This window comes from Pristis pectinata, chromosome 9, assembly GCF_009764475.1.
Source record: "Pristis pectinata isolate sPriPec2 chromosome 9, sPriPec2.1.pri, whole genome shotgun sequence".
Taxonomy (NCBI): domain Eukaryota; kingdom Metazoa; phylum Chordata; class Chondrichthyes; order Rhinopristiformes; family Pristidae; genus Pristis; species Pristis pectinata.
Window position 1 is genome coordinate 26,165,952 of NC_067413.1, and position 13,031 is coordinate 26,178,982.

The following is a 13,031-nucleotide window of genomic DNA, read 5'->3' on the forward strand; positions in this document are numbered from 1 at the left end:
AGTAATCATTTCAAGGGGACTAGAATATAAAGGCAAAGACGTAATGCTGAGACTTTACAAGGCATTGGTCAGACCACATTTGGAGTATTGTGAGCAGTTTTGGGCCCCATATCTAAGGATGGATGTGCTGGCATTGGAGAGGGTCCAGAGGAGGTTTACAAGAATGATCCTGGGAATGAAAGAGTTAACATGCAAGGAGTGTTTGATGGTCCAGGGCCTGAACTCACTGGAGTTTAGAAGGATGAGGGGGGATCTCATTGAAATCTACTGGATACTGAAAGGCCTGGATAGAGTGGATGTGGAGAGGATGTTGCCAGTAGTGGGATAGTCTGGGACCAGAGGGCACAGCCTCAGAATAGAAGGACATCCCTTTAGAACAGAGATGAGGAGGAATTTCTTTAGCCAGAAAGTGGTGAATCTGTGGAATTCATTGCCACAGACGGCTGTGGAGGCCAGGTCATTGGGTATATTTAAAGCGGAGGTTGATAGGTTCTTGATTAGTAAGGGTGTCAAAGGTTACGGGGAGAAGGCAGGAAAATGAGGTTGAGAGGGAAAATAAATCAGCCATGATCAAATGGCGGAGTAGACTCAAAGGGCCGTATGGCCTAATTCTGCTCCTATGACTTATGGTCTTAAAATAATAATCTAAATACTTCCAGTTTTGGACAACATGGAAAGAGCAGGCCAAATGGCTTCTTTATTTGCTGTAAGCTTATATGATTCTATGGATTCAACCAGCAATAAAATGACTATTTTGAAACACACTGGGTCCAAATGAGGAAAGCTGCCAGGTGTTAGTTCAGAACAGATAAAACAAGGCAAAGTAACAAAAAAACTGTAATTTCTTTTTTACCTTGTGCTATTCGTAGTTTGACTTCAAGATCCACAGGAGTGGAGACAACTGACTTGGTAAGTACAAGCACATTCTCCAAACCAATGACCACAACAAGATAAGGAAAGATCTCTCTTTGAAAAGCAAAGACAAATAGATTAAAAATATCATAAAAGGTCTTACATATCTATAACTTGCAAAATTTCTTGCAACCTCAATGTAATACTGAATTGATTAAACTTGTATAAAATCTTTAAAGAACAGATAATCCCCCATAATTGTAGATTTGCTTTGTTTCCTTCAATATCATAATATTGAACCAATAACAAGACAACTTCCCTTCTAAGTTGCTGTGCTAGCTGACACTGTACATTTTCTTGCTCTTCAGTGTCCCCTTTTTATTTCCCCAAACACAACCATGGTCCTAATCTCAATAAACACCTTGAAATGCTGTTCTGTTGGAAAGTAATTCCCACCTACAAATTCTCTTCAATGCATGTGCATCCCTCCACAGAGTTACATCTCCATGCACATCATTGCTCTGAAATCATAATCAAAGTTACAAATGAAAGTCACAAATTACATCTCGTGTCTCTGTTATCCTCTTGTGCTTGCTATAGTGTTTCAATAACTTCCTCCATTGTCCAGTTCAGAGGGTACACCCTTACTTTGTTTACCTTTTCTTTATCCAATCATGACTAAAGTTTCTCTCTTTTTGGTTCAAGACCTTGATTTCTGAATACTACTTATTTAGTACAATTTCATCCCCTTGCATGGACAGTCCCATACCGATTTGGACTATTTTGCAGTCTCAAACAGTCCACCTCCAGTCCCTTGAACCTCCTTGAATTTAACCACTTCATAATTGGCTCCAAGCCTATAGCTCTGGAATTTCCTCTCTGTCTTCCTACTTTCTTCTTTAAGGTGCTCCTTAAAACCAATCCTTTATGACCAAGCTTTTGGTCGTCTGCCTTAAAATACACCTGAGGTTCGGTGTCAAATTCTGTTTAATTGTGGGCCTGTCAGGTGTCAGGGATATTATGTCAATTTCAAACTGCTATATAAATACAAACTGTTGTCTCCTTTAGTATTGCTCCTTACAGTGCAATTTTGGCACATTTGAAGCTGGCAGTATTCATGCAGTGATGAAACGATATAAACAGAATACTATTAATGAAGTTTCTTAATTGACACTTACCCTCCATTCAAAGTAGGTGTAAGGCCAAAAAGTGTGCATAGACCGACTGACATAAGAAGGGAGCTAAGAACAGTTGCCACTGCTGCAAGTGCAAGACCCCATTTTGATTTCACCATGTCAATCTTCCCTGCAAAATTACAACATACGACACAAAAAGAATAAAACAAAAGGAAAAATAATTGATTTAAACTTCATTCTTTTGAAAGGGAGAACACCAAGGCTACATGATGGCTATTTCTACAAAAGATGATGCGATTTAATGTAATTTCTACAATGAACTGAGAACTAAATGATAATCACAGAGCTCAGGTTCAGAAAAAATGATATAAATACATTGGTACCTTTGAAAAGAGTTGAATTGATATCTTTTGAGGAGAGATTAAAACATACAGAAGTACTAAAAATATTTATTTTTGGGGAGTTGGGAAAAAACATTTCATGGGGTGATACATAAATGATGATGAGAAGGCAAATGTGATTTGAAAAAAAAGATTTCCAGCACATGATTTTTAAAATTTTCATTCCATCCAACCTAAAACAGAAACAGAAAATGCTGGAAATATTCAGGTCAGGCCACATCTGTGGGAAGAGAAACAATGTCAATGTTTCACGTCAGAGACTCTCTACCAGAATATTGTGACAAAGGGTCCACGACCTAAAACATCGACTCAGTTTCTCTTCCCACAGTTGTGGCCTGACCTAATACTTCCAGCATTTTCTGGATGGAATAAGTTTGGTGAAACAAATGCTCTCATCTCAATCTGAATTTTGTTGCTTTTTAGATTAGGAAGCAGTGAAAGGTTAGATACACAAGCAGCTTCAGAGCACTTAGTCATGGAATAACAGGTTCCCACCTGCAATTCTCTACTTGACATTATTCACCTCAACCAGTCTAACTCATTCACTGGAGGAACTGGATAGAAGGGTAAAATTAGGCTGAACTCTCTTATATATGGCCAGGGAACCACACGTCAGAACTTCACAACAAATTCCAAGCTGTTTTGACCTGGATGTGAGAGTTTTGCTTACGTACCCCATCTTATTTTTCAATTTTCCATCAATGGTTTCAATGCTTCCAAAATGCCTGGGTCTGTGCTCTGCAAGCAGTAAAGCATCTGCGATGAGCATAACAGACCCAATGTCCAGCTACAGGGGTGAGATCATGACCATCATTAGAGTGGCTGATTCATGTCTGCAGGAGGTTTTGTCAGGACCAGTTGTAGACCAACCAGAGATAAAGTACATGGAAGTGCAGAAAAAAAGCACAAAAACAAACAAAAAAAAAAGATTCTGGAAATATTTAAGCAAGTTAGGCAACATTTATGAAGAAATAAACGTAACATTTCAGATTAACTCTGATTCTCACACAACAGATGTTCCTTGAAATACTACATATTTCTGGAAGTTTCTGATTTTATTTCAAAGTGATGAGCTTATTAAATTCTCCCAATAAGATTCCAAATCACAACTTACTGGTAGAGAAGTAAATGTATGCAAAAAGAATGATGTACGTCGTGACCAGAGGAATCAACTCAGCAATGCCAATTTCTTCCTTAAAATGGACATGGACTATCTGATCTTCCCTCAACGTGCTGTTAGTACTAGGATGAAGCTGCTTTAACCGCAATCGAAGACTTTTTAGAAATCTGAAAAAGGTCAAAATAAGACAAATTGGATTTTGTAAAGGACACAACATTTTGCAAAGTGCACCAATTATTTTTTTCTTTAGCCAAAAACAAACAATGATGATCAATAACTTTTAAAGATCTTAATTTGCATCAATGGTAACAGCAACATTTTGGAACTCTGAAGAAGGCTCATGACCATGAAATGCTGAGATTTTTGAATATTGTCCTCTAATTACAATCTAACTCAATGATAGGTTAAAATATCTTATTTGAATGATCAAAAGGATCTCAAGTAAGTCTGGCATGACGTAGTCGACAGGAAAAATGGAAATGCATTACTGAACACAAGAGACTGGGGCCTTTTTTTTAAGCTATCAAGTATTGGTGCTTTATTAGGGCAAGTATTTATCATGAATTTAGTCTATATTAGTCCTAACCCTGCAGAACATGATTGAAAGATCCATTTCACAACTTTATCAAACAAGGATATTTATTCAGAATTGACAAAATTGATCTGAAGCCTCAAAATATTTTAGAACAAATATACAATAATGTGTGGTAACTGAGACCCAATTCCCAAACTGGAGACCTAAATCTGAATGCCAGTTTCAAAGAATATTCATGGCTAGCACATAACCAATGTCACCCAGGAAGGGAGAAAAAGTACCATGTGTGGAAGTTGCATCAAAGTATTGGAGAAAAGACAAGATTAACACAGGATTTAGAAACAATGACAGTCAAAAATGTTCCATGCATTCAAGGGCAGGTATTTGCCTAAATTACAATATCGAATATGCTTCAGAAGTATTTCATTAGTTGCACAACCTTTGTAATACTCTGAAAGGGATACAAAAGGGTTTTATACAAAAGCAAGGCTCCTTTTCTGTTACAGGACTACCCCAGATTCACATAATAAATCTTTGCTACAATGGAAGGTTTTACTTAATGCAAATTGTCACCTAACAAAGGTTTAATTCACTACAATGAATAGGAGGGAACACATATGGACACTATTCCTTTCAAACACAGGTCTGAAAAAAACAGTAACGTTCAACAGGTTTTTTTTGATTGGGTTAATGGGAAGGAATCTGAAAACAAACAAGTAACAATATATTTAAAATGAAAGGAGCTCCCAAGCACACACGGGTTGGCAACAAAGGACACAATGAATGATTTGCAAGTTTCAGCTTGTGAAAGCAAAGTGTGGTTTGCTTTTGATTTTCTGCATCCTTGGTGAGACGAGTTTGACTACCTGCTGAGTTTCCTTACTATCCACAGCCACTGATAACTCCATGATATACTGCAGCTCCTCCTTCACGAATTTTTGTGTTCTTCAGGAGTCTTTGAAGTCTTCCTTAACCAGAGGATGTGCTTGTTAAACAATTATTTGTTCCTTAAGTACCATTAATACCTTAGATGATACTGATGCAACTTTATCATCAACGCAATTTCTTGACATTCACTCGAAGTTGTTAAGTCATCACACAAAGTGTGCAGAAATATATTTAAGAGTATTTTGAAGCTTTCATTTCTGTTTGATAACATGCATGTGGGTGATTATAATCTTTTGTGTCCAGCTTCTCTCCCATTGCCACTCCTTCCCTGCAAAAGTGGATCTTATCCCTGAGATCCACTTTTTTCACCTTCCCCCATTCTCACAAAATTACTAAACTGCCAACTTCACTTACTGGTCTGTACGTTAGCTGTTACTATTAACAGTTCTCTCTCTTTCAGTATTGTCCTCTATTCACCAGAGATACAATTTCTCCAGTCGCCATATCTTTCATATTAAGCAATCTCCATGCAAAACACCAAAGTTATTGAGGGAATTATAAATAATATACAACATTTTGCCCAAAGAGAAGTGCATACAACGAATTTAGCTCACTTCCATACCCAATCATTCTGAACTGAATTTTGTTAGTAGAGAAAAATCAAACACAAGCTCTCTGAATCTTTTAACAATAACCTCACCTCGAGTGATACCTATGCAGGATGACAGTGATGGCATAGGAGACTACCCTTTTGCGATTGTGCAAGTTGACTCCACTGTGCTTCCCAGGCACTCCAAAGAGCAAATCTGCACATAAATTAATTATAAATATTATTTCTGCTTTTATCATGTACAATCCATTCATTATATATGGCCTTAAACTAAACAATTTCCCAGTAGCCCAATTTTTTCAGCTTTTAATATTCAAGATGGCCTAAGCTAATAATATTTCCTAAAATAACTTATCTTCTGATCTGACCTTTCACCATGCATCTCTCCATTGGGCAATGGGCTAACTTTGTTATGGTGAAGGCAGATACAAAATTTATTTAATGTTTCGGCCATTCCTCATTATAATTTCCCCTCAAGTCTCCATAGGGGACACATTTACTTTTGTTGCTTTTTCCCCCCCTTTATTCAACTGTGAAATTCTGACAAATTCTTTATATATTTCTTGCTAATTTACTCATATAATTTATTTTATTGGACTTAGTCATCCTTCCAAAAGCTCCCCTAATTCTCATGCATATTGCTCTTTTTGGTAACATAATTAGCTTCTTTTGATCTAATACTATTGTTAACCTTCTTAGTTAGCCATGGGTGGATCATTTTTCCTTTGGAGATTAGTTTAGTGAAATATATATTTGCTGATAATTTTAAAACATTTCTTTAGATGTTTGCCATTATTTATATACAAAGCAATGTAAAATTATCAGCCTGAAACAGTAAGTCTTTTTTTCTCCTCAGACGCTACCTGATCGGTTGAGTACTTCATTTTAAGTACTCTATTTTTAATTTCAGATTTCCAGTATCTGCAGTATTTTTCTAATCTAATTTTCCAAACTACATTCGCCAAGATTCTAATGGATCTGTATCTCTCTCAAAAAGTACATAAAATTCTACCAGACTGTGATCACTGTTCCCCAGAGTTTCCCTTAATACAGGCTCATTAATTGACACTACCAATAAACATTAATGATAAAACAAAATGAGCAGGGAGTTTTCCTGGAGAGCTGACCCACATTGACTTTCAATCAACACGATCAAAAATTTATTCGCAATTTACCTCAATATTTTGCATGATTTTGTTATGTACAAGATGACTATTATGATGCCATGTAATGCTGTAAAGGGTAAAAAGAATGAGGTGATTGTTAGGCAGGAAAAGATATTAAGGGAAGTAACTGAAGGCATCAAAATGCTCATGGTTGTGTCCTTGATGGTGTGGCTGACCCACGGAGGTAGAAGTCCAGAATTCCAAGACAAGGTGGCAGATGATACAGTTGCAGGATTGCAGACATAGGAATGAGCCATGTAATGCATGGTTTGAAGCCAAAGAACAGTACACTACGTTCTCAAGAATCTAAGCTACCTTTGAGTGAAGCAGATGTTTGCAGAGTCTTAGGCTCATATTGGTGGATGGTGCTAATAATATCTGGATCAGAATCAAAGCGATCCCGACTGTTTTTCCAAAAGTTAGCTGGAGAGATGAGGAGGCAGCCATGCTCAGGAAGTAGACCCTGCAACTTCTTCAACCCAGGAAGTAGATCGGTGACCTGGAGACAGATATTTTCTAGGCTTTTCATGCCAGTACTGTTAATAATGGAAGAATAGAAGTTACTATCAGCTCCCAAGATTTTTTTTTATATACACAGTATATGGTTTGGAGTTCTGTTCACATGGTGATAAACTGTGGCATTTGTGTGAATGCTACATTTATGTCATAGAAAAGTACAGAACAGTGAGACACCATTTGTTCACTGACTTTGCATTGGCTCTTTTTAGAGCAATCCAGTTAGTGCCATGCTCAGTAGTTTTCTCCATTTCCTTGCAATTTTTTTTTCACAAACTATTTACCTCTCTTATTGCTTTCTACTCATGCAACTTGTAGTTGGGTATTTCTTTCCTTATACCACCACTGGTTCTTTCGCCATTTACTTTAAATGTGCCCTCCTTTTATCAACTTTTCACCCATTAGGAACTTCCATTTTGTTATAGAAAATGAATAGATAAATACTGTGTGATTTTATCTGTCAAAACCTCACATCTTGGCTTCCTCTGCTCTCAGTAGAACTGTCCCAGCTTCTTGTGTCTATTCAGGTAACTGTAATTCCTGAGCCCTAAAATTATGCCAGTAAATTTCTTCTGTATCTTCTGCAAAGTTTTCAGTTCAAGTGTGGAATTGGAAACAATCCTCTGAGGCCAAATTAGAGTCTTACATTATTTCAGTTAAATTTCTTAGCATTTGTACTCTTTGCCTCTGTTTATGAAATTCGGGACTCCATTTGCTTTTATAATTGTTTTGTTAAATTATTCCCCCAATCTCAATGATTTACATAAAATGAAACCATTCGGCACGTATAGGTTCTTTTCATTCTTTCTTATAGAATGTAGCATCTCACATTACAGTAGTGACTTTCATCTGCCATTCAGTCACTCTTTCCAGCAGCCTGACCTTTTTGAAGTACATAGATAACTTCCTTAGTATTTAGTATACCTCAAAGTTCCATGTCATTTATAAATTTCAATATTATGTCCTGTACCCCATAGTCCTTGTCATTACTGTATGAAATAAAACAGCAATCATAAAATTAAACCCTGGGAAACTCCACTGCACAACTTTCTCTAGTCCAAAAAGCCATTCACTACAACTGCCAATTTTCTATTTCTTAGTCCAATTTGAATCTATGCTGCTAATGTTCTTTTTATCCTCTTAATTTTCTGAACAAACTTAACGTGGTACAATATCAAACTCCATTTAAAAGTCAATGCTCACAACATCAACTGCAATCTTCTCATTTAACCACCAATAACTCATCAAAAAACTAAGAAAAATTTCAGTAGAATCGTGTTCAAGTAGCACTATTTACCAATAAGCTTTAGATAATATTAACAAAAAACACATCAACAACTGTTTATTGGAAGTTAAAATCAAAAATCAAGGTAATGACCCAATTTCACATTCATATTATTTGCTTTGGTTACAAAAAAATAAATTAAGGCACAAACTATAAATAAACAAATCCTTTCCTACCTGTCTTGAAAGACATGATTTCTTACTTCTTCCACCAGCTGAAACACTTTTGAGAGTGGGGCACGGAACACATCAACAGCAATTAAGTTTTTGTTCCAAGGGGACACGATGGCTTTTACAAATATCTGTTGTATATATGCAACTGGAGGTCCGAAATACTACAAAGAAAAAAGCAGAAAATCACGTGCGGATTTGTGGACCGAGTCAAAAATAGATTTTTTAATGGCATGATCACTGCTATACAAAGAGATCAGAAGGTGTTACTCTGCTGCTCTGCCATTCAACAACTTGTGCATTTTCATGCAGAGAGTTAAAGCCCTGAATAGTTAAGCAATATATTTGTTAAGGAAATCTGAGAAGCAAAGAAATGTGAATCTTCAAAATGACACTAGTCTTTTATTTGATGGGAATTAAAATCAAAAGCAGAAAATGCTGGAAACACTCAGCAAGTCAGGCAGCAACTGTGGAAAGAGGAACAGAGTCAATGTTTCAGATTGAAGTTCATTAGAACTTCTTTGTAATTAGAATGCTTCACATATACCATGTTCACATAATAGATTTAAGAAGCTTCAAGCTAGACTATAAAGCCAATGACTGGATTGGTACTTATAACTCTGCTGATCATCGAGTGTCAATCGGGTGGGCAGTTTCTATTGGGTACATTACAACACAGCAAAGTAACAGTGAATTCACCATGCAGCATGTTTAATCAGACCAGTTATATGAAAATGAAGATGCTGTGCTATTCACTGTCAAGGTGAAATAGGAACTGCTTTGGAAATCCATTCTTTAATATCTACTTCAAGAGAAGTGACTTTATGGCAGTAGCTTCAAACAAGCTGGAGGAACTCAGCGGGTCAGGCAGCTGAGTTGAAGAGGTTGACATGCTGGAGATCATCTTTTGTCTCTAGAATTTTGCAGAAGTAGGGTATAACATCAGTAGGATTGAAACCACTTTAATATGAAATCCATTTAATGCCAAATCTGATGGTGGTGCAAACAGATGTGTTCTTTCAGGGGATCATAGTAGGAGACATTAGGATGGGGAAAGAATCAAGTTTACACTTATGAAAAGGGCATAAAGGTGGTGAAATTGTTGGGTGTATCAACAGCTGTATCTGTATGGTGTCAAAAACTGCAGCAAAGAACAAGGTGGTATAGTTCACCACTATCATTATCAAAAGAATATCATTCACAAGTCTCCTGAGGGCTAATGCTAAAAGAAAACTGTCACACAAGTAATGGAGACAATAGGCCACCTGTTATTTATCAATGAAGGTGCATGCTACTTAATTCTTAATACAGTGTGTGTTAAATATCAATGACTACAATTTCTAGAGCAAGTTAATAAAGCCTAATACAAAATCAAAATGCTGCAGCTGTGGTAAATCTGAAATAAACTGGAAATACTCAGCATGCCAGGCAGCACTTGTGGAGAAAGGGACAGAGTTAAATTTTAGGACAATGACTTTTCACGTTGCTTCATTATTTTGTTTTTGATGAGCAGATGGTGGAAAAGGCTTCCGGGTATCAGGTGGTGAGTCACTCACCACAGGATCTCCAATATCTGACCTGCTCTTGTCCTCACTGTATTAATGTCCAGTTCAGTTTCTGGTTAATGGTAACCACCAAGGTGTTAATGATGGGGGACATGGCAGAAGTATTAGCACTGAATATCAGAAGTAGGTGGTTAGACTTGTTGGAGATGGTCATTGTCTTCACTTCTATGGTGCATATGTTACTTGCCAACACGTTGTTTAGATCTTGCTGCATACAGGCATAGAGCGCTTCATTTGGAATGCACAAGTGGAATTGTACATTGTGCTATCATCAGCCAACATCCCCACTTCTGACTTTGTAATAAGCAGGTCAGTGATGAACCAGCTGAAGATGGTTGGACCTAGGATACTGCCCTGAGGAACTCCTATAGCATGACAACTGTGTGTCAACGGTATCAAGTCACTGGAAGGACTGAAAAAGTATCTATGTCCTAAAGAAATAATACCTGATAAAAATGACTAAAATTTAAATTAATAATCAGTATGTGCAAGTACAGTAGGTTATAATTGAAAACAAGTAAACCTGTCATCAAAAATGTTTTAATTAAAAGTTCATAACATGTTCACATTGTCATTATTGTAATGGGAATTTCTGGAGAGTGAAGATTAAAAAGCTACATAATATATCCAATGACTTATGAGGTAAAGATACTATAAATAATGACAAAAAGGTAAGCAAAGATTTTAGGTTTAATTTCTTGAAATTTGTATTCTAGAATTGGTTTGGCAAAATGGCAAAAATAAATTTAGCATCTTGGGTACAAAATCTGCGATAAGAAAGTACTGATTGGTAGTGAGAGTGCTGCTGCAGGCGGATGCCATTTGAGAATACAGTTGTAACTCATGAATGTCAAGAGAGGAAATCAACCAGTGAGAATCAAAACCAAACCCAATTCTTCTGTCACCTTACATTTAAATAAGACACAAAGATTAAAAAACAGATATTGATTTAGTCCAGTAAACAGTGAGACAACAGGTAACATGAGGAAAACATAAAGGCCAATCCAGTTAGAAATACTGAAACCGGAATAATGAAAAGCAAGAAGAAGAGCTCACAAGCCAGAAGACAGACAGACACAGTCAGAAGGAACACATTGCAGGTGAAAAGAAATCAATGCTACTCAAAGATGAGAGGCAACTGTGCTATGTTGTGTTCTCAAACTGGTGAAGTATCAGCAGCAAGCTTGTCCATAATATTTGAAGCTGAATGTTTTGTTCAATCAAATCTTATTCCAAATTTTAAGCAAGGAAATATTTATAATTTGATCTGGGAATTCAAACTGTTGTCGTTTTATCAGAAGGACAAAATGAATTACATGAGATATCATGATCACAAACAAATCTTTCATGCAAGGATTTATTTTTCCATACCACTGAGCATTATCCTGTGTTTCCCATGGTCTTACAGTTAATTCTTTTCCTTTTATATGGACACAATTTTAAATATTCCTTTAGCTACTGAAATTGCCAAATGCATACACAAGTAGTCCTGATTATATTGACAGCCATATTTTTTTCTTCTGATGGTCCACAAAAGCTTTACAACATAAAATAAATGCTTTCCCGGTTTTCCTTACAGGTTAATTACAGGGAAGAAAGAGCAGTTGGCCCATTTTAATTCATCTAAACAAAGTGTAATGAGAGAGAATATATTATACTGAAATGCTAATAACCTCCTTACAGGAGCTGTAATTGCCAAGTAATTTAACAGTGTAGAACTTACCCAATCCGGTCTATCAGACTGCTCGGTGTGTCCTGGATTTGCTTCAACTGGGGGTACAGAGTAATCCTTTATAGGCGTTGTAAACTCCACTGGCCCTGTTCCTGGCAGAGGTAGCTTCAATAAGGGATAACTGTGAAAAACCAAAACCAAACAGTAAACATAAATGTCCCAGAAAAGTGGTGTACAGTTCTTTCCATTCTCTCTGCCCCCTTTTTAATGATTATTCATAAATTATGAATTAACAGTACAGGGTTAACATAATAATTGACATTTTTCAAGGTCTGAATTCCAGTTATACACTGCATAACAATCCCAAATACTGCAACTTTTCATTATCATTAGTTTATTAAACTAATGCTGTGCAATATTAAGATACATTTACATACATTCTTGAACTTCTGATCAAACAGGGACTGCCTTAAAAAAAATAGCTAACTCGTGAAGTTTTGTCTGATGCAATTAGCGTAGTGGTTAGTGTAACGCTTTACAGCGCCAGCAACCCGGGTTCAATTCCGGCTGCCCGGGTCTGCGTGCATTTCCTCCGGGTTCTCCCGTTTCCTCCTACATTCCAAAGATGTACGAGTTAGGAAGTTGTGGGCATGCTATGTTGGCGCCGGAAGCGTGGCGACACTTGCGGGCTGCCCCCAGAACACCCTATGCAAAAGATGCATTTCACTGTGTGTTTCCATGTACATGTGACTAATAAAGATATCTTATCTTTTTCAAGTGTAGTAACCAATGGCTTAGTAAGAGTATTATAAAATGCTTTTTTGGCCCATAAATCTGGACAGACATTAGTATTTGTCCACTTTCATCAAACTAAAGGTTTCACTAAGATTTCTCTTCAACATTTGGCATTCAGTAGCTACTCCAAAATCACGACTGTGTTTACCACCAAAAATGTATTCATTTGAATAGTCAAATTAACAGCAAGCTTGGTAAATAATTAACATATAAATAAGCATAAATGCTGCAGCTAAGATCAAAAGTAACATTTTATTTGCAACTATTAATTCTCCTATGCAACCATCACTTTACTTTTTTCTACCATCCTCCATTACATA

At 36.7% G+C, this 13,031-nt stretch overlaps 1 protein-coding gene across 1 annotated transcript in view; it reads right to left on the reverse strand.

The window, feature by feature from the left end:
* Positions 1 to 13,031, reverse strand: part of scap (SREBF chaperone) — a 102,303-nt gene that overhangs the window by 40,437 nt on the left and 48,835 nt on the right. The window contains exons 3-9 of the mRNA XM_052022768.1: positions 11,968 to 12,097; positions 8,686 to 8,843; positions 7,024 to 7,244; positions 5,633 to 5,738; positions 3,504 to 3,676; positions 2,031 to 2,157; positions 854 to 966 (exon numbers count right to left, since the gene is read on the reverse strand). Coding sequence (XP_051878728.1) covers positions 854 to 966; positions 2,031 to 2,157; positions 3,504 to 3,676; positions 5,633 to 5,738; positions 7,024 to 7,244; positions 8,686 to 8,843; positions 11,968 to 12,097 — 1,028 coding nt within the window. The remainder of the gene's footprint in view (positions 1 to 853; positions 967 to 2,030; positions 2,158 to 3,503; positions 3,677 to 5,632; positions 5,739 to 7,023; positions 7,245 to 8,685; positions 8,844 to 11,967; positions 12,098 to 13,031) is intronic.